The sequence below is a fragment of the Tasmannia lanceolata genome, unplaced genomic scaffold (assembly GCF_043159265.1).
Source record: "Tasmannia lanceolata isolate RefF3 unplaced genomic scaffold, GAP_Taslan_0.1 ptg000003l, whole genome shotgun sequence".
In the NCBI taxonomy this organism is placed as follows: domain Eukaryota; kingdom Viridiplantae; phylum Streptophyta; class Magnoliopsida; order Canellales; family Winteraceae; genus Tasmannia; species Tasmannia lanceolata.
In genome coordinates this window covers 12281926-12302427 of record NW_027518680.1, presented here as the reverse complement: position 1 = coordinate 12302427, position 20502 = coordinate 12281926, and the positions used below count along the sequence as shown (strand labels likewise).

At 37.5% G+C, this 20502-nt stretch overlaps 1 protein-coding gene across 2 annotated transcripts in view; it reads left to right on the top strand.

Moving 5' to 3' along the window:
• Positions 1 to 20502, top strand: part of LOC143851472 (ubiquitin carboxyl-terminal hydrolase 6-like) — a 31835-nt gene that overhangs the window by 1957 nt on the left and 9376 nt on the right. For both annotated transcript variants that reach the window (XM_077360938.1, XM_077360931.1), the window contains exons 2-9: positions 1733 to 1878; positions 2322 to 2357; positions 2448 to 2555; positions 6577 to 6677; positions 6828 to 6954; positions 18475 to 18534; positions 18624 to 18691; positions 19101 to 19151. In XM_077360938.1, coding sequence (XP_077217053.1) covers positions 1733 to 1878; positions 2322 to 2357; positions 2448 to 2555; positions 6577 to 6677; positions 6828 to 6954; positions 18475 to 18534; positions 18624 to 18691; positions 19101 to 19151 — 697 coding nt within the window. The remainder of the gene's footprint in view (positions 1 to 1732; positions 1879 to 2321; positions 2358 to 2447; positions 2556 to 6576; positions 6678 to 6827; positions 6955 to 18474; positions 18535 to 18623; positions 18692 to 19100; positions 19152 to 20502) is intronic.

The following is a 20502-nucleotide window of genomic DNA, read 5'->3' as shown; positions in this document are numbered from 1 at the left end:
TTCTCACAATTTTGTAAGAAATCCTTTTTTTATCAATTGTTACTTTGCTTCTGTCACAAGCATATTTCGCTACTGATTATCAGAGGTGTATTGAACACCTCAAAATCCGATTCATGTTGTTGATACGTGATACTCCTGAGGTGAAATGGCCATTAAAAAAAATGTCTAAAAAACTATAAAATAGGGAAAAAGGAATAGGCATTAAAAAAGTATCAGATTACTCTTCAGGACACGTTAGCTGTAACACAAGGGTGATTTTATGATTTGTACCAGACTACTTATTAAATGCTATATTGTCTATTTGTTGTTAGTTTGATGCCATACATCGTGAAATATTTCAGTTTTTTTAATATTATCCGTGAGTTCATGACACTTTTATGATTTTTTGATATAATTTAAGATTTATTCGGGAATACAAACTACAATGTAGTGAAGTACAAGTCATACAACTACACAGACTAGTTACAATATTCAAACTTCAAAGTGGGTTACAAAGAACAAAGTAAAATGTGATAATATTGTAAAAAGCATAAAATTAAATCTGTAAAGAACTTACAGAGCTAATTTGACACTGTTGAGAAACTATCAAGTAAGACTTCTTTTTTTCCTTAAAACTATTTATGCATAAATCAAGCATAAGAACACATTGACAAGCATATATCTCCACTATTTACCTTTTAAAAACAAAATATATCTCCACTATATAAGCATTAGGAAGCAAATCAATTGGAAAAAAAAAAGCAGAAAAATGTGGTCCTACCCTTACCTCAACACTGGAAATCATCAAAATTGTTTGTCCACTACTTTGATAGGTTGAGTGGAGAATGAAATGATGCATTTAACATGATGGAAAGTCTAACCCTTTATGTTGTATATGATGTTTCTTTATTTTTTTTTTCTTCCAATAGTGGATTTAATCAAGGGTCATTAATTTTGGAATAAAATTTCCAAATAACCATTTCTACTTTCATTATCATTAATGGGCACCATACAGATGTTTAAGTCCCTCAAGAAAGTCACAAATTCATCAAATAGATGGCTGCACAATCATTTTTAATGGAAGCAAATACATTAAAATAAAATGAGAAGGTTGCATAATTGTCACACGAGGACTCCACTATTTTTTTTTTGGGGTAGGTAAGCTGGGATCGAACCTGTGACCTCAAGGTTGAGAAACCAAGACTCAACCATTGAGCTACAAGCCCAACCCATAGCTCACGCTGTTCTTGATTTTACTTATATAACTTTTACTCACACTGTTGTTGATATTGCATGTAATTCTTGTATTGACTGTGTTAGTGAGATTTTATATCTTGCTGGCAGCTAGAGTTTGTGGACATTACACAATTTCGAGGTCACGGTTTCAGTCCCCTGTTACCTATTTAAAAAGAGTGTGGATATGAATTATTTGAACCACTGATCAGTAGATTGTGATCAGGAGAGGAAGAATTGGCAATTGAATCGCAACCAATCGAGTGAAAAACTGGCATTTTGTATTCCATTTCTGACGTAGTCCTACTGATTATCTTTTTCGATAGAATATGCTTTTCTTTATATTTTTGCGAAGTATATTTTGCAGTTCAAGCTTTTCCCGGCTTCTACATGCTACTTTTTATGTCTTTCCTTGGCGATTTAAATATATTTTGTTATTTTTTTTTGTCTAGGCATGTTGGTCGTCTTGGTTCTTATTACTTGTACTTTTGACATTTGCAACTGCTAAATTTTTCCGCAGTCAGCGTAAAATGGCAAAAGGAGCTGTTTCCAGCTGTAGAAGTTGATACAAGTCAGCCTCCTTTAGTTTTTAAATGCCAGTTGTATGATCTAACTGGAGTACCCCCTGAAAGGCAAAAGATTATGGTTAAAGGAGGCTTATTGAAGGTACTGGAGAAATTTTTATCCCTGGGCTTGGATTTTGCAATCTATAACATGCATAGCTAAGGTAGTTCATAGGATATCATGCAACACTTAGGTCTTGTTTGGATTGCAGGAATTTTTCAGAAAAGTTTGGAAAGGAAAAATATTTCTATAATTTCCTACTCTTTTCACACGAGAAAAAGATAACTTGAACCAACCGTATTCAATTTGTACTTAGAGGGACCTTCTATTTATGATAATATTCCTCTAAATTTATCATAATCATATCATTTCCCTTTAAATTATCAATAGAAAATAAATCTCAATAAAAAAATTTCTGCTAGAAATATTTTTCTTGAAATACAAACAGGCTCTTAGGAAACAATAAATTCCCGTGGTAGAGTTCTCATTTAAGATAGTAAGGTTACATCATTCCCATTTGCTCACTCATTCACTGGTCAATGCAGGATGATGCTGATTGGTCGACAATAGGAGTGAAAGAGGTAATTTTCCTGTTAGCATTTTTAACTCCAACATCTCTTGGCCATGTTCTTTTAATTTGTTGTTTATGATGAGTCACTATATTTGCGCAGGGTCAAAGATTGATGATGATGGGAACTGCAGATGAAATTGTGAAAGCTCCAGAAAAGGGCCCCGTCTTCATGGAAGACCTTCCAGAAGAAGAGCAAGTCGTTGCTGTGGTAGGGTCCGTGCCTGCTATTGTTAATGCTTTGTTCTCGAAGTCAATGTTTTCATATGATTCACATAGCACTTTTTTTTTTTCACATAGCACTACCATGCCATTATTTATTTAAGCTCATGAATAGCCATATTCAAGTTCAAAGGAGATGAGCACAGTTTTGAAGTCCAAAAGATTTTATTTTTTATCTTTATTTTCATCTTTTAGCTTCAAAAGGATGGTGGGGAGTTATTATAATCATAAATCTAGTTGTTAAATGTTGTTTGCACTTCAAACCAATAAAGTTTGTTAAATGACCTAAGTGCATCTTAAATGTGGAGAAATGACTTCAATTTAAATGTAAACTCCATGCCATCTTCAGATATAATGATGTCATCTGCATAGATAAGTACAATATTGATCCATGTTTTGCGTCACCCGGTAAAGAGTGAATAGCTTGAGGCACTTTGATGAAAATTGTTGCTCACTATGGCCCCTCTAAAATTTTCAAACCATGCATGAGGGGCATTTTTAAGTCCATAAAGGATTTCTTAGGTTGGTATGCCAATGAAGAATAAAAAGGGACAAGGTCCTAGGTAGACTTTTTTTCCAAATCTCCATGCAAGAAAGCATTGTGACCTGGTGGTCACGGGTTCGAGTCACGGAAACAGCCTCTCTGCAAAGCAGGGGTAAGGCTGCGTACATCTAGCCCTCCCCAGACCCTGCAATGGCTGGAGCCTCGTGCACTGGACCGCCCTTTCCATGCAAGAAAGCATTTTAACATCCATTCGAAAAGTGAAGATGAGAGAGCAAACTATAGCTGTCTTTGTCATTGGAGAGAATCTTCTCATACTCAATACCATACTCCTACTTGTATCTTTGAGCAACCAATCGTGCCTTACATCCATCTTTGCTCCCATTTGAATTGAGTTTAATGGAGTAAACTCATTTGCTCCCCATGACAATGACATCTGGAGGACACAAAAGACATAACCAACTCCCAAGTATCATTTTCATACAATGCTTGAAGCTTTCCATCCATAGCCTTCTTCCAACAATCCTGTTTAGGGTTTTGCTTATCGGTAGAAGGAATAGAATGTCACTCCAAATTAGCAAAAAAGGCTGTAGGAGGGAAGCCAAAATGGTCAAGAGGATTAGACAGATGAGAAGAACGATGTAAAGTACATGAGGAAGATGAAGTAGAATGATGTACATGATAATATGAAGTGCCTTGTGTAAGAATGATCTGATGCGTGAGTAGTGAACAGGATGACATGCATTTTCTTTACGAGAAGATCCTTACGAGGTCTCTTTCTTGTCTCCTTATGGTCTTACATGCATTTTTATGGTCTCTTTCTTGTATGTCTCAATATTAATAACTTATCTTTTGTCGTCTCTTTTTGGGTCTTGGTGGGTCAAATGGTCAATGAGAGTTAAATGCTTATGGAGAATCCTATTGCCTTCAGCTTAATGGTTAGTCTGGAAGGAGGCAAAAAATCTTTGTCCAACTTATCAACACGATAATTGTCAAAGTATCCAAACGTTCATTAAAATCTTCCATATTTCCTACTGGCTTGCACCACCAAGACCATGCAAGATAACCATTTTGATGCACATTTGGGCACTTCAGTGTTTCTAAACGCAGATGCGGGTCAGCATGCGGCCAAATGATAGAAAGGTTAAAAAAAACCGTTCAAAACGCGGCCAAAGGATAGAAAAGGCAAAAAACCGTTGGCCAACTTATCAACAGGATAATTGTCATAGTATCCAAATGTGCATTAAAATTTTCCATATTTCCTACTGGATTGCACCAACAAGACCATGTGAGATAACCATTTTGATGCACTTTTGGGTACTCCAGTGTTTCAAAATGTGGATGCGGGTCAAAACGCGACCAATTCAAATCCTAATCGACTCAGCACAACACCGTTGAGTACTTAGTTGACACGGATGAGTTCTCTGTTGATGCCGTCATAACTTGAGAGTCGAGATTTGATTGAATTTGTACAAAAAAACGTGGACTTGGACAAGAATGCGGCCAAGGTAAAAGGGAGTTGACTCGAGGGAGTCCATGATGACGTGGGGGAGTTTTTAAACTATGTTTCGACAACTATCATATGCATCAACATCTCTTATATTTATCTGGCACTACCGTTCATGGTATCAATAACAATTGGATATTAATCACTGTTGGGCTTCCCCGCTCCACCTTGTTAAGACTCCCGACGAGTGGTCGGCTAAAACTCAACTTTGATGGTAACAACAAAAGTCTCCAAAACGGATAAATCAGTTACCCGTTCTGCGGCTTGTTTGGGTGCGTGGGCGAGCGTGTGTGGGGGGGGGGGGAGTGGGGTTGCTTTGATTCTAATGGTAGAATTATTTTGGCTTATGCATGCCCAAATAGTTACAGTTACGCAAAGGAAGTAGGAGTTAGGGGTGTGTGACGTGTGGTTAAGCTTGCCCTCAGTTAGGTAGAACTAAGATCTGGGTTGAAGCCGACTCCCTCAACACTACTAGATGGCTAAAAGAGGAGTCAATCCCTCTGTGGAGGTTCATACTCCATATGGTTCAGGGAGATAAAGGACATGCTGGTGTAGTTCGAGTGTTTCTTCTCTCATATTCATCACGAAGGAAATGATTCGGCTGAATCTTCAGCCAATTTTGATATTTCTTATTCAGATTTAATGGTGTGGCACAAGATACGCATTTTATAATCATTTTTTGGTTTCTCTTGAGTGTTTTGACTTTTGAGTGTTGTTGTTCTGTTGGTTTTCCCCTGATTCAATTGTTCTGGCGGTTTCCGTCTGGTGGATTTGGTTGGTTGGGGCTGTGGAAGCCCCTCTTTTCAAGTGTGCTTGCTTTGCAGTCCTCGAGCTTTTTGTATTCTCTGCATTTTTCCTTTTCTTTTTGTAAGTTCTTTTTTTTTTTTTGAAATGGTAAATGATTGAATTAAAAAAGAACCGAGAAGGTCCACAATATTTACAAGAGAAAAAAGAAACAAAAATTACAAAGGGGAACTCATGGCGGCAAGAAATCAAACCACTCTTTACCCAATCTACTAACTCCTGCTCTAGCTAAAGAATCAGCCTCACCGTTGGCCGATCTCCTAACATTCTTAAACACTATCGAAGATCCGGAGCAAGATTCATCAATCTCCTCAAAGAGACTAAGAAACCTCCACGGAGGGGCCGCCAATCCCGACAACCAACTAACAGCATTGGCTGAGTCTCCTTCCGCTATCACAGAATCAAGCTGATCTTTATAAGTTCTTTTAATTGTTCAAAAAGAGAGAGAGGCGCAAGGTTTTTTCTTAACGTTAGTTTGAAACTTCAAAGTTGGTGGAAGAAGGCATATAGATTTTTTTTTTAATAGAAGAAGGTATAAATTTGATGATATATTATACATTCTCTTTCAGTTTTACTCATATGATGTCATCCAGAGTTGCACTCACGAAACACAAGAGGATTTTAGACATCTAACCCCAACTTGGAGCTTCTTCCTTAGCTTTTGGTCTCACTTTCACACATTAGTTTTGGAGATTGGTTTTTCTTCAATCAAATTACCACTAGTTATTATCAGTGACATTTGGTCTTGCTTTCGCACATTAAGTTTTGGGGCTTGGTCTTTCTTCAATCAAATTACCACTAGTTATTATTAGTTTCAATGCAGAGTCTTATGTCTCCCACGTTTTTAGTTTCATTTTTGTTTATCTCCATGGTGTCGGAGCAAGTCTATATTGTTTATGAGATTTTATTATTCGAATCACGTCAAGATATAGCTTTAAGATTAACAATTCATGTTTAATATTTCCCTACTGAAACTGAGTAAGCTCTATATTCATGTTTATTCAGCTGTTACCCTTTCCAATTCTCATGTTTAAACTTATATCCTGGTCTCAGCCTTTCAATGGAAGTGTATGGTTTTCGTTTTTCCTTTGTAGGAACTCTCAAAAGTGGATATTTAGTGCCATTTGAAAACCTAGAGAGAGAGAGAGAGTATATGAATTTTACACTTATCTTACAAATTGTGGTTTCTATTGCAAGGGTCACTCTGCTGGTCTATTCAATCTGGGAAATACCTGCTACATGAATTCTACACTACAATGCTTGCACTCGGTTCCAGAGTTGAAATCAGCTTTACTAAAGTGAGTTTATTTCTTTCGGAGAATGATATTACTGTATTTCATATATTTCAATTATTATGTATTTTTTCGAATTGTGCTTCCATGAAATATTGGGTATAGTTGTGTTTGCTGGGTTGATAATATCTATTCAATTTTTTTCTTTCTAAGCAGCTATACAAATTCTGGGAGGAGCAATGAATTAGATCAATCCTCTCATCTTTTGACCGTTGCCACACGAGATCTATTTGGTGAGCTTGATCGAAATGTCAAGCCTGTTGCTCCTATGCATTTTTGGATGGTTAGTTCCTCTTGTTCCACTTATCTTATCAAGATGCTTTTTGATGACTCAAGTGCCTTTCTCCACTACTTTATGAGGCCTTGAGAGTAAAATCTTTAAAACAAGGATTTAGTAGTGATGCAATTCATAAAATATGATCTTTTAAAGTTCTATATATGGAAATATTAAATAGTCATTGTCAATGTGTGAAAACTGGAACTTGGTGATGAACTCGACCCATGTAATTCTAGTTGACCTGGCCCGAGTTGAACAAGTCCACTGAGATCCTTAAAAGATTTAGAAAATCAGAGAAAAGGAATATGGAAAATAAAAATGAAATGTCTTTAAATCTGCATGCCTTAAAGTTTAAAAAAGCCTTAGGATCTCTCTCTCATGTAAGTAGTTTTTTTTTTTTTTTGAATGGTAATAGCAAATTCATTAAAAAAGCGAGACTGAGATGGTCCCAAGATTACAGACAAAATAACAAACAACACTAAAAGTACATGATAGAAAACACCCTCCAAGGAGGGAGGAAATCAAACAATTCTAAGCTCTCCCTAGATACACCATTTTTGGCCAATCTATCCGCCTCCCCATCGGCAGATCTTCTCACATGGGAAAACGAAACCGAAGCCGATCCCAATCTATCCTGAATCTCGTCAAAGAGAGCTGCAAGTCTCCAAGGAGGAACACGATCTCCTCTTAACCACCTTATGACGTGAAGATTCAATTACTAGCTTGTAGAAATCCACATCTTGGATCGATTTTATTCGTTGATAAATAGCACGAACTTCCGCCTCGATTGAGTCTGCCATACCAATTGGTCCTCTGAAAGCCCAAATCACTATCCCTTCTTCATTCCTCAACAACCCTCCAATCCCCGAAGGCCCCGGATTACCCAGACTAGAATCGTCAAAATTCAATTTTAGAATTCCATGGGCCGAAGGTGACCGGCTTGGATTACTTTCGTGCCTGACTGAACGCATAACATATCTCTTGCCAACCATGCCATAATTCGTAGGCCGAAACAAACCTAAAACTTTCTAGCAATTTTACCCATGAAATTGTTAAAGCAATCACCTTATTAAACAGAAATTGTGTACTTTTAGAATATCCCTTAAAAATTCCTGTATTCCGTTCTTTCCATAGGACCCAAATAGTAGCCATAAAGGAAACATCCCATAGAGTTTTTCCTTTATTTTTCCATGGCACCAATGCCCTATTTTCCAAAAGCTCCACAAGTTTAGCCGGGAATACCCATGCTATCCCAAATCTAAGTAGTTTTTTTTCCTTTATATGATTAAAAAGAATAACAAATTTTAGAAAGCAATTATTAAAAAACACTTAAGGATACCATTAAAAAAAGGACTTATGGATGTAACCATATTCTTTTTTTTTAACTTTATTCTTTTTACAGTGTAGCCTGTTGAAAAAAAATATTATAGCTGTGACCTTATCATATGGTTTGTTTAGTACATAGTTGCTAGAGTGGGAAGCGAGTGCGAGAAGTGATGCGGGAAGCAATGGGTTTAAAAAAATGCGGGAAGCGTAAAGCTCTAAAGAAAGTAAAGAGAAAATGTGTGAGACACGTCATTCAAAGTGAACATTAAGCATCTAAGAAGCCTCATTGGGAGCGAACAAGAAGTACATAGAAAGAGTAGGATTGTGGTGTAGGTTGAGGAAGTGTTAATATAGGTAAGGATTACAAGTAGAGAAGAAGACTTCACAACTAATTAGAATTACAAATATTAGGAATTTGCAATTTCACATGTTTTATTCATGTATATTTAATGTTAAGATTTTGGAAAAAGATTTACATAATTTGTATTTGAAACTTAAAATGACTTTTCAAATTTTAAAATTATATTTTTCTAAATGCGCTCATTCAACAATATCAAAAATAGAAAATATACTTTTAGGAAGAAATAATCACCTAAATAGGAAACATACTCTTAATTATGAGGAAACGCATAGGAAACATCTGGCAAGTACACTTCCCCTAAATTTGCGAAGCGAGAAGAACTTAACTTCTTAAGCAAGTTTTCGGGGAAGCGAGCTTCCCATCCAACTAGGAAGTTTCTGGCAACCATGGTTTAGCTTTTGCCATAGTTTAGAAGTACAAATTTTAGGAATCTGCAGTTTCGCATGTTTTATTCATGTATGTTTAATATTGTTAACTTACCAACTTCTCCAATAGCTTAAGCTGTTGGAGAAAGGCGTTATTTATCTTTTATACTTTAACACTCCCCCACACGTGTAGCCCACTTGACAAACACGTGGCACATGTGGTCCCACTTTGGGCAGACCATCGCATGTGGATTTTTGCTATCTGGAAGGTTTGAACTGAAGACCTTCGGCTTTGATACCATGTTAACTTACCAACTTCTCCAACAACTTAAGCTGTTGGAGAAAGGCGTTATTTATCGTTTATACTTTAACAAATATTAAGTTTTTGGAAAGGGAAAATTACAATTACACCCCCTCAACTTTCTAACACATTCAACGATAGCGCTATAGTTTCAAACTCATCAACTATACCCCCTGACTTTTCAACGTGTATAAGGTAGACCCCCTCACTTGACGGTCCGTCCACAGATCGAAGGGTTAGGATGATCCTGTGGAGCTGATTTTTGGGCACACCCTATCTATGTCATGACCCATCAAATTAATGCTTTGGATCATCCAAACAATGTAGGCCCACTGCGTTTTTGGTTGGCGGACTAGAGAAGGTTTTCTAGTCAACCGACTAGAGAGGAGATCTTAATTAGAATTGATAGTGTTTCAAAAAAGGGGGTCTACTTTATACACATTAGAAAGTCAGGGGGTGTAGTTGATGAGTTTGAAACTATAGAGTTATCGTTGAATGTGTCAAAAAGTTTAGGGGGTGTATCTATATTTTTCCCTTTTGGAAAAAGATTTGCATAATTTTCATTTGAAACTGAAATTGATTTTTCAAGTTTTAAATCTATATTTTTTAAATGCGCTCATTCAACATTATCGACTTAACTCTACAAAGCCTTTGTCCCAAACTAGTTGGGGTCGGCTAAATGAATCCTTTAGAAAAATTTCATGAAGAAGGTGAAAGGAATCTACCCGGCTCTAATCCTGGCTCTAGTTGGGTTCTTCTACGTGGATTATTTTCTTCCATTCTATCCTATCCAAGGTCATGTTCTCTGTTATGTTCTTAGCTATCAGGTCTTTCCTCACTGTTTCTACCCAAGTTGTATTCGGTCTGCCCCTGCCTCATTTTACTCCATCAACACCTCTTCTCACTGGAGCATCCAAAGGCCTACGTTGGATATGTCCAAACCATCTTAAGCGGTTTGGACAATTCAACATTATCAATAATAGAAAATATACTTTTAGGAAGAAATAATCACCTAAATAAGAAACCCGATTCAAAGATAAGAGGAAACGCATAGGAAACATCTGGCAAGCGCATTTCCCCTAAATGTGGGAAGCGAGAAGAACTCAACTTCCGAAGCGAGTTTCCGAGGAAGCGAGCTGCCCATCCAACTAGGAAGTTTCTGGCAACCATGGTTTAGTTTTTGCTTTGTTGTATTTGTGAGGGCTAGACCTTTCGGGTCTTATATTCCCCTACGCTTTTTTAATATGATTTTTTTTTTTTTGAATGCTAACCGGGTACAGAAGAAATTACAAAAGCACAACAAGCGCTTGGCTCTCTTAGAATACAAAAGATCAACGCGGAAGGGCGTCAAACAAGGCCAAGGCTTTTTTAGGGACCCCTCTCGCTAGACTATCCGCCACTAAGTTAGCGGATCGGCGATCATGATGGAACACTATATGAGAAGAACCGATTCTTTCAAGCTTCCCATCGAAGAATCTATCAAACCTCCACGGATGTTTTTGCGAGCCACTTAGCCGACATATGACATTTAAGGAGTCTCCTTCAACCACTACATAGGCCAGTGGCTTCGATCCAAGAACTTATGATTTTATTACCTTTCAAAAATAAGTAAATAAGGCTGACCAGCTTGTCCTTATACCTTGCAAAGAGAAGGACAGAGGGACATAAATGAAAGAGGGTTTATGGTAAAAATCTCCCACAGCTTGTTTGCTTTAGTTCATTAGTTTGGTTCTGGGAACTGCAGCCAGAAAGATTCTCAGTCCTTATGGAAGTTGTGAACATTTTATGTATGTGCTGGGGAAAGGCACCTAGAATGCTTCTCAGTTACCAACAGCTTTAGAAGAGTGCATTATTTGGGTGAGAAATTTTTAACATCAACCCTCTTTCATTGCCTATGCGCACTTGGCAAACTTTTGGGTTACTATGGGCCAGTGCTATCTCTAGGGTAGGAACTTAAAAATTCCAGGAGCTTTCTTTGGTATTTGGGGAATTACATGGATCGGGGTTCACTATGCCCTTCACCTCATTAGGTTTTTAGCATCTCACTTTCAACTTTCAATAGAAACATGAGAAGATGTTTTGCTTTGTATTGGCAGGATTTCCTTGGTTGAAAAATCAATGGTGTACAGAGTTATTTCTTGGAAAAACACTCAAGATATGATATTGATAAAGTAACAGTACAAAGTAGCCATGAAGACCTTGCACAAGCAACAACTAGAATACTGACTACGTAAGAGGAAATGAATCTACCCCTCAAAATTCCAGAAGATCCATCTCTTGTGAAGGTTGCATCATTACTGGTTCTTGGTATATATCTAAAAGTGGGTAACAATTCTTTCTTTCTTTCTTTTGGATGGTTGGATATTTCATTAATGGGGAGACCAAGATGGCCACCACAGAAAACAAATATGAGAACACAAAAAGACGAAAAAAATACAACAAGATAAAAAAAGGTCAAGAGAGGCTCAAGGAGGAAGGAAATCATATTGCTCCAGAGCCTCCAACTTGACGCCTCTTCTAGCTAAACTATCCGCTTCCCCATTGGCAGATCTTCTCACATGGCGAAAACAAATCGATGAGGATCTCACGATGTCAAGAATTTCGTCAAAACTGGTAACAATTCTGTACTAAGATCAGTGATTTCTAACACCATGTTAGCTATATTCGATGGACTCGGGCTTGATCTCTTAGGCTAAGCAATCACATTAGTAAAGTCATCTTCCAAGAACAGTAGACCCATGAAATTTACGTTAAAATAGCCAGTAAGTAGTTATCTGTTTTTGCTTCATTGGAGTTTTTGACACTAATAGGAGTTGTGAATACCTTTGCTATCTCCTTTATGTGATTTCTAGAAACTCCCAGTGCCAGTTGGTTCCAAGATGGCTCTAGAGTTCTGCCCAAGTTAAGTTAGATGCAATTAATTGCTGGGACTATCTATAATTCTATGGTTGAATGATTCTAGTTGCAATTAAATTCCAGTCTCGAAACTCTAACTCAAACAGTTTGATGCTATTAATTGGAGGGACTAGCTCTAATTCTCTTTCGTTGAATGATGCTAGTTGCAATTAATCTCTCTTCCCCAAACCAAACACCACTAGATTTTTTCGTAGACATCACCCACTTGTTTTTTTTCTTTTACACCACTAGATTTTTTTTCCTTGGCATCACTCACTTATTCATGGAGAGATTGATATCCGAAGTCAGAAATCATATTGCCCTGGTCGTGCTATTAGAGATTACCTTGTTTTATTTCATTTTGTACACCCCATAGAATGGCAAATTGGTTACTTGACAATGTTTCTTCTTTTGAAGAAACCTCTCGACCAACCCATTAAATCCTTCATTACCGAATCCAGAAACACCCATGGAGGACGCTAAATCCATATTTATGGACTGATTTGCAATTTTTTTTTTGGTGATTATTCACTTTCTCTTCAAAAAAAAAAAAAAAAAAAAAAAAAACTTCAGAGCAAAGTTCCTTTTTCTTGAGCATAATGCTAACGCTTAGCTTGCGGGCCCTCTATCATCATCCAAAGAATGCCTCCACAACCGTGGGGAAGAGTGGCTTGTGTGCCGGGGCACCCCATACATAACTAGTAGGAGCGCTTGTCCCTTCTACTGCTACAACAGAAGAAAAAAGAGATTTTAACAAGAAACATCCTTTGAGGATCTGATATCCAAACTCTTTTATTGAGATCACGGTAGGGCTGCACAACAAAACCGCTCAAACCGATAAACCGAACCGAACCGGGCCATTCGGTTCGGTTCGGTTTGGTTTTTATATCTACCGGTTCGGTCACGGTTACGATTTTCACAAAACCGATCCAATCGGTTCGGTTCACGGTTCAGAAAATATTAATCCACAAAACCAAACCGAACCGCAATTGATATGAAAACCGAACTGAACCGGTTCAGATATCTCTTTTTAGTATTTTTTGCCGTTCAACTTCAAACTTCAAACGGTTCGTCCATTATCCCCAAAATCAAATGGTCCAAAGTTGTCCATTATCCCCAAAATCAAACGGTTCGTCCAATAGTAATCCATTATGTCTTTTTCTATTTATGACTGCCCATTACTTATAGGTAAAATACAGATAAACCGTGAACCGAACCAAACCGAACCGGTCAAAACCGGTTCGGTTTGGTTTGGTTCAACTGCCAATCGATTCGGTTACGGTTTGGAAAAATTCCAAACCGATGGGATCGGTTCGGTTTAAGAAATTCCCTTAAACCGAACCGGACCGAACCATGTGCAGCCCTAGATCATGGGGGCATACATAAACACTATCACACTCTTAAGTGCAAGGAAGGAATCATATTCTTGCTTAAAGTTGGAAGTATCGACTTCCATCTACCCTGCCATGCTCTCTAAAATAGCACTCTTTGACACTGCCATCTATATGGGCAACTAGTCCATACAAGCTTGGGAAAAGAAGCTGTAAAATATGGCTCGAAGATTTTTGGTTTCTTTCTCTCCATTACAAAAACCTAATTTTCATTCAAAGAAGGGATGTGACATCAGAGGAGTATTTCTACAAAATCCTTGCAATGGATCCTTCAATTACTTGCCTTCTTTGTGTTCTCATATGGATAAAGCTTAATGCTTTTGCCAACAACTCAACTCAACTCAACTAAGCCTTTGTCCCAAACTAGTTGGGGTCGGCTAATGAATCCTTTAGAAAATTTTCATGAAGAAGGTGAAAGAATCTACCTGGCTCAAATTGACTAAGTCTAATCCTGACACTAGTTGGGTTCGTCTACATGGATCATTTTCTTCCATTCTATCCTATCCATTGTCATATTCTCTATTATGTTCCTAGCCAACAAGTCTTTCCTCACTGTTTCTACCCAAGTTGTTTTCGGTCTGCCCCTACCTCTTTTTACTCCATCAACTTGGCACGGGTCACTTCTTCTCACTGGAGCATCCAAAAGCCTATGTTGGATATGCCCAAACCATCTTACTGTTCTCTCTCATCTTCTCTTCAATTGGTGCCACTCCTACCTTTTTACGGATGTCTTCATTTTTAATTCTATCTAACCTTGTGTGGCCGTACATCCATCTGAGCATTCGCATCTCCGCTACACTCATTTTGTGAACATGCTGCTTCTTGTTGGCCCAACATTCTAAGCCGTACAGCATGGCTGGCCTCACAGCTGTCTTTATAAAACTTTCCCTTCAACTTGTTAGGTATTTTACGGTCGCACAGAACTCGTGAAGCATGCTTCCACTTCAAACAACCTACTCTTTTTCTATAGTTAACATCCTCTTCAATCTCTCCTTATGTAGGATTGAACCAAGATAGCAAAAGATATCCCCTCTTAGGTACCTTCTGTCCAGCCATATTTACTACATCCTCGCCTCGCCTCCTTACATTACTAAAGTTGCACTCCATATACTCTATCTTAGTCTTACTCAGTCTAAATCCTTTGGATTCCAAAGTAGTTCTCCATAACTCTAACTTATCATTAACTCCTGCTTTGATTTCGTCAATTAATACTATGTCATCTGCAGATAACATACACCACGGCACCTCATCTTGGATACCCTCTGTGAGTTCGTCCATAACTAGCGTGAAAGGATAAAGGCTTAGAGCCGATCCTTGATGCAGTCCTATTGTAATTGGAAACTCACTAAACGTGCCATCTGTAGTTCTGACACTAGTTACTGCTCCATCTTACATATCCTTAATCACATCAACATATTTAGTAGGCACATTTTTTCTTTCAAGGTCCCACCACATAACACTCCTGGGAACCCTATCATATGCATTCTCCAAATCAATGAAAACCATGTGAAGGTTCTTTTTATTTTCTCTAAATCTCTCCATTAACCACCTAATCAAGAAGATAGCTTCCATAGTTGATCATCTGGGCATAAAGCCAAACTGATTCTCTGATACCTTAGTCTATTTTCTTAGTCTATGCTCAATTACCCTCTCCCAAAGTTTCATGGTGTGACTCATTAGCTTAATTCCCCGATAATTAGTGCAACTCTGAATATCCCCTTTATTCTTATAAATAGGTACTAATGTACTCTTCCTCCACTCATTGGGCATCTTCTTATTCTTCAAAATATTGTTAAATAATCTAGTTAACCAAACCAAACCCACATCACCCAAACATGTCCAAGTCTCAACAAGAATACCGTCAGGCCCCCTAGCCTTACCTAATTTCATATTTTTCATAGCTGCTATTACCTCTGATGCTCAGATTCTACAAACAAATCTCCGGTTTGCATCATCAAAAGCTTTATCAAGTTCTCCCAAATTCCCTACGGGTTCTCCATTAAACAACTTATCGAAGTAACTTCTCCACCTCTCTTTAACCTCGTTTTCTTTTACTAACAATCTTTGATTCTCGTCTTTGATGCGTTTTATATGATTCCGCCAACAAAATGAAAATAAATGGTGATCTCCTTATTTAGTCCCCCTTGAACTTTGGAAAACCCTACCAAATTACTACTTACAAGCGCAAATAATAGAGAAACTTGTTGTTCAAATACATGAAAGAACCCATATTCTCCAAATAGTATGAAAACCCATTCTACTTGTGAAGTAATCAAGGAAATTCGATTCCACGTGATCATAAGAATTCTGTGTTCACCTGGAAAAGTGATGCAGTCCACCCTAACACCCAAGGAGGGGAAGTCTCATTCAAGAAAGAGGAAAGAAGAAGCGTTGAACTTGACTCTTATTGTTGTTATGATGATGCCAACTCAACACCTACTGATGCCAATAAAAAGGGGGTTATATCTGATTTTATTTTTTTTCAGATGGATTCTATGTGGGTTTTAAGAAAGTCTCATATTGACTTATTTAGGGACTAATTTTTAAGTTGGTAAGTTTCTATTTTCAAGTTTAGTTGCAATCTAAGGTAAACTAGAAGTCTTTTGGGTTTGTTTTAAAGTTAGATAGTGTCTACGATTAGGAGCTGTTGCTTTGAGAAGGCTTTGGACTCATAATAGGGAGAGCATATGGTATATAATCTATATAGGGGACCCTGGGGCTGGTATTGTAAGCAATACGGATTTTGAAGCTTATGCAAAGAGTTTTACTCTCTCTTTTTTGTTGTTTTCCTTTTGAGGTAACACCATATTCTGCCCTCCTTATCTTTATGGAGGGAGGGATGTTCTTGATTTTGTTTTTGGTTTGAATTTAAGTTTTGTGTTTGATATTCTATTTCTTCTGCACCACAAAGCAGTCTGCAGTCCTTATTTTCCCTCACGATTCCTCCTACGGGCATAGTGTTAAAGGATATTACCGTGCACCCAAGGGCACTCTAGGGATTTAAAAAATTCGTGAATCTCATCCAAGAAGAATCCACCTACTAACTAGCTCCACTGGTGCCTCTATAAATAAAGGTGGGAATACCAATAGCTCCTAAGCCTTGCCTTTACACCTAAATGAAAGAGGTGATGAGAAGCTTGAGAGTTCCTAACTTCTAGTTGGAAAACTCAACAAATTTCAGAGGGGGGCTTCTTTCTCTTTAACATGGTTAGAACAACCCCACGAACTTCAAAAAACCATTAGGCCATATGAATTTCGATCCAAGGAAGGAGAAAGCTCAGTAGAAGTCAAGCTTTCTTCTCCACTCGAATTGAAAGCAAAATCTTAAACTTTTTAAGTTATACTTGATTTCAATCAGTAACACATAAGGGATAAATCGGTCCAATATTTTAAGCTTTTAATTGAAGATGTAATGACCACTGGATTTAGAAGCTAAGCACTGCATGTAGCAGGTGTAGGGGCGGGGAAGGTGGGGGTCTAGAAGAGTCTAAGGTTGGGGGCGCCATGTGAGCATTTGTGTAATATTTTATTTCCGTGCCCTCTTTCCTCGTGCCTTCTGAAGACACCTTTGTGCTTCCTCCAATGAAGTACTTTTAAGAGTTGGAGTTTGATGCAAGGAAGTTAGTGATGGTGGGACTGATGGAGTAGTTCCGTCTCTCTAGGTCGCGTCCTTGGTCGTTCCTTCCTAAGGAGCGCCGAATCGCGGTTCTAGCGTGGGAGTGGCACCCATGAGGCACGATTCTTGCTCCTAAGGCTAAGCACCATAATTTCCCAACAATAATGAGGTAATGAATGTAGATTACTTCCTTTTTAATACATCTCTCGTGGAATTCATTCAGCACCTATATAAGATCATGCTTAAGAAAATTCTATACTCTTGGAATAGCGCTATTGGGAAGCCATCCTATTCTGGTGCGCTATCCCTTTCACTCACCACAGCTGTAAGTTCCTGAGTGTGGAGATTCTTGAAAAGTTCACGACTTCATCTGCTTTTCCTCCACTGAAGCCTCCCTTTTTGTAATGTGTTGTATACAATCGTTTCTAATAGATTGCACTTTAGTTGTTCAATACTTTATAGAAGTTGGAAAATTATCATTATTATCGAGTTGGTCAAGGATAAAAAGAGACCATTAGATGGCATTTTCCCTCACCCATTACTACTAAACTCAATTTTGATGGTGGCTCAATTGGGAATCCAGGCATGAGTGGAGGGTGCGTTCAGAAATAGCTAGGGGGACTTTTGAAAGGTTTTTCCGGGCCTAGAGGCGGAAGAGTACACTATTCTTATTCATCTACACATTTTTGTTCAAGAGATAAGGGAATAGACTTCTGGTAGAAAGGGATACATCGAATGTGACTAAATTGTTCTAACAATAGTCCAGGTCATTGGAGGCTTGTGTATACAATCAATGAAATAATCAAATAAGTGACATTAGTAGGATAACTACTGTCTAAGCGGCTGATGAGTTACCTGTTAAGATTGCAAGAGAGGGCAAAAAAACTATAACTAGATCATCTTGATGTACAGGACAATCTCCTGTAATTTCTGTACTTTCTGTTTTCTCAAAATATATTTTCTGTTATCATCTTTTAAAAAAGTACCAAAGAGTCTACTATTGTTGTTTGATGAGAGGGACCCATCACAGTTATCTGACATTAATTAGATCATAAAATTAATTAACATTTGCACATTGTCATCCATTGCCTTCTTTCTATGCATTTCAGAAATCATGTGCTATTTCTGAGTGTATTTTCTGGTATGACTGTGGTTGTAGCTTATATACACGATAGGTTGACAAGTTACGCATCTATCGCCTATGAAAAAAATTCCAGTGGCCCAAATTACATTATTTTCTTATGTGCAATTGGTCTCATCCTTTGGGGCAGGTATTACGTAAAAAGTATCCTCAGTTTGGCCAGCAGCATAATGGTGCCTTCATGCAACAGGTATTTAATTTTGTATTTAGTTACTTGATTGTAATAATCTGCTGTTTTGCTGATTGATTTTGGCATGCCTTCATTCAAATAATTGATAGGATGCTGAAGAATGCTGGACCCAACTTACGTATACACTTTCTCAATCTCTTAGGTCGCCGGAATCAAGGTATTTTGCTTTGTTTCAGATATTGCTAAGAGTGGTATCTACATGCATCCATATGCTAAGATACTCATATACTTGTGTAGGCTCAACTTATTGTTTTGGCACGATGTGTTACTGTCACGGTTTTAAATTTCGGCTGAAATCCAAAATTTCGGACAGAAATTTCGGATTTTGGCCAAGACCGAAACCGAAATTTATACTGAAATTATAAAATTTTAAGATTTACTCCAAAATTACCGAAATTTCATTTTCGGCTTAGGCCGAAACGGAAACCGAAATTTCAAACCTTGGTTACTGTGTCTCTGCTACCTACTATCTGTTATCCATATAGCTAGTTTATGAACTTTTTTTTTAATGGCAATGATTTTATCAAATCAAAACTAGTCCATGAACTTTTAATGTTGTGATGTAGGGAAAATGCTGAGGCTATGAAATCACTCTTTGGGATTGAACTTGTCAGCAGGTATGGATGTGTGCATAATGTTTTTATATTAACATGTGTCGGTTAGTGGGCATGGTTCACAACAAACAATATTATGACTATCTTTCTTGCTAAGATTTTATTCTGGAGTTCATATTTTTCATTTTTAGATAGAGGCTCGTTAAAGAACTCTATTTTGCTCCCTGTCCTGTATGGCTTACGACGAACCACTTCGCATATAAAACATCCAGTTAGTGAATTCATTTATTTAGCCATAGCATATATACCTTTTTTTGTTCATAGTTTCTGGTCACTGAATTTTTCTTCAACAATACGTATCAACAGAAATATGGTTAATTACTATACCAAAGAAATAATTGAAACCGAATAAATGCATTAGAAACATGATCTGAATTAATTATCCAAAACAAAAAGGCATGTTTCTGCATATTTTTACAGACCATTATGTAGTAAAATCATACTATCACTGCTAGAGTCCTTAGTTGATCGCTCTGTAAGGCCTTCATGAATAGCTGGACTGTGCAGCTGCTCACAGCCAATTATGGAGTTGCTCATGGGTCTAAATCGGCCTGAGTTCTGATAATTAAAATTCACATTTCCCAATGTGAAAAGTGCTGGAAATCCTTTTTTTAGGCAAGCCAGAAACCTCAACTCAAGAATCTGAGTCAATGTGAGAATGCAGTTGAAACGACAGTAGTGTGAATATGAACCTCTGACCAAAAAAGAAACCCTTCAAGTGAAATTTTTATTATTATTTACACTAGGCATGATTGGTTAAAAAATTATTATTTGACAAAGAAATGTTCTAAGAAGATGGTGGTAGTCACAAATATCTCCAATATATTTTGAATCGTGATAGTTTGCGATATTTTTGTAAAACGATACAATCCCAAAATTTCCCAAGATTTTGAAAATCTCCGAGACGCATTCATATTTTATTTTTTATCGTGAAATATCACAAAAAACGCAAATACTATATGGTGTCCAAATTTTGTTCTTAAATTTTATAATTTTAGATATTTTAAATAATTTATTTTTCCAGTTTTTCCTCGATATAAACCCAAAAATTAAAAAAATAAAATATCCTGAGAAATATTCGAGACAAATATTTGTGACTAGTGAACCTGATTTATCATTTTATCCTACAACTCCAAAATATCCCGAGATATCCCGACAATCAACCAACTCCACCAACACCAGCATGACCATAATCTCTCTGAATCGAGATTAAGAAGTACTGATCCTCTTCTTTAGGAAGTGCTAACCCTAGTTGCCATCCTGACATCATCAGATAAGGTTCAGACCGGTTGCATCATAAGTTGATCCGGTATGGTCATGCATAATCCACCCATAAACCTTGCCATTTGTTGCG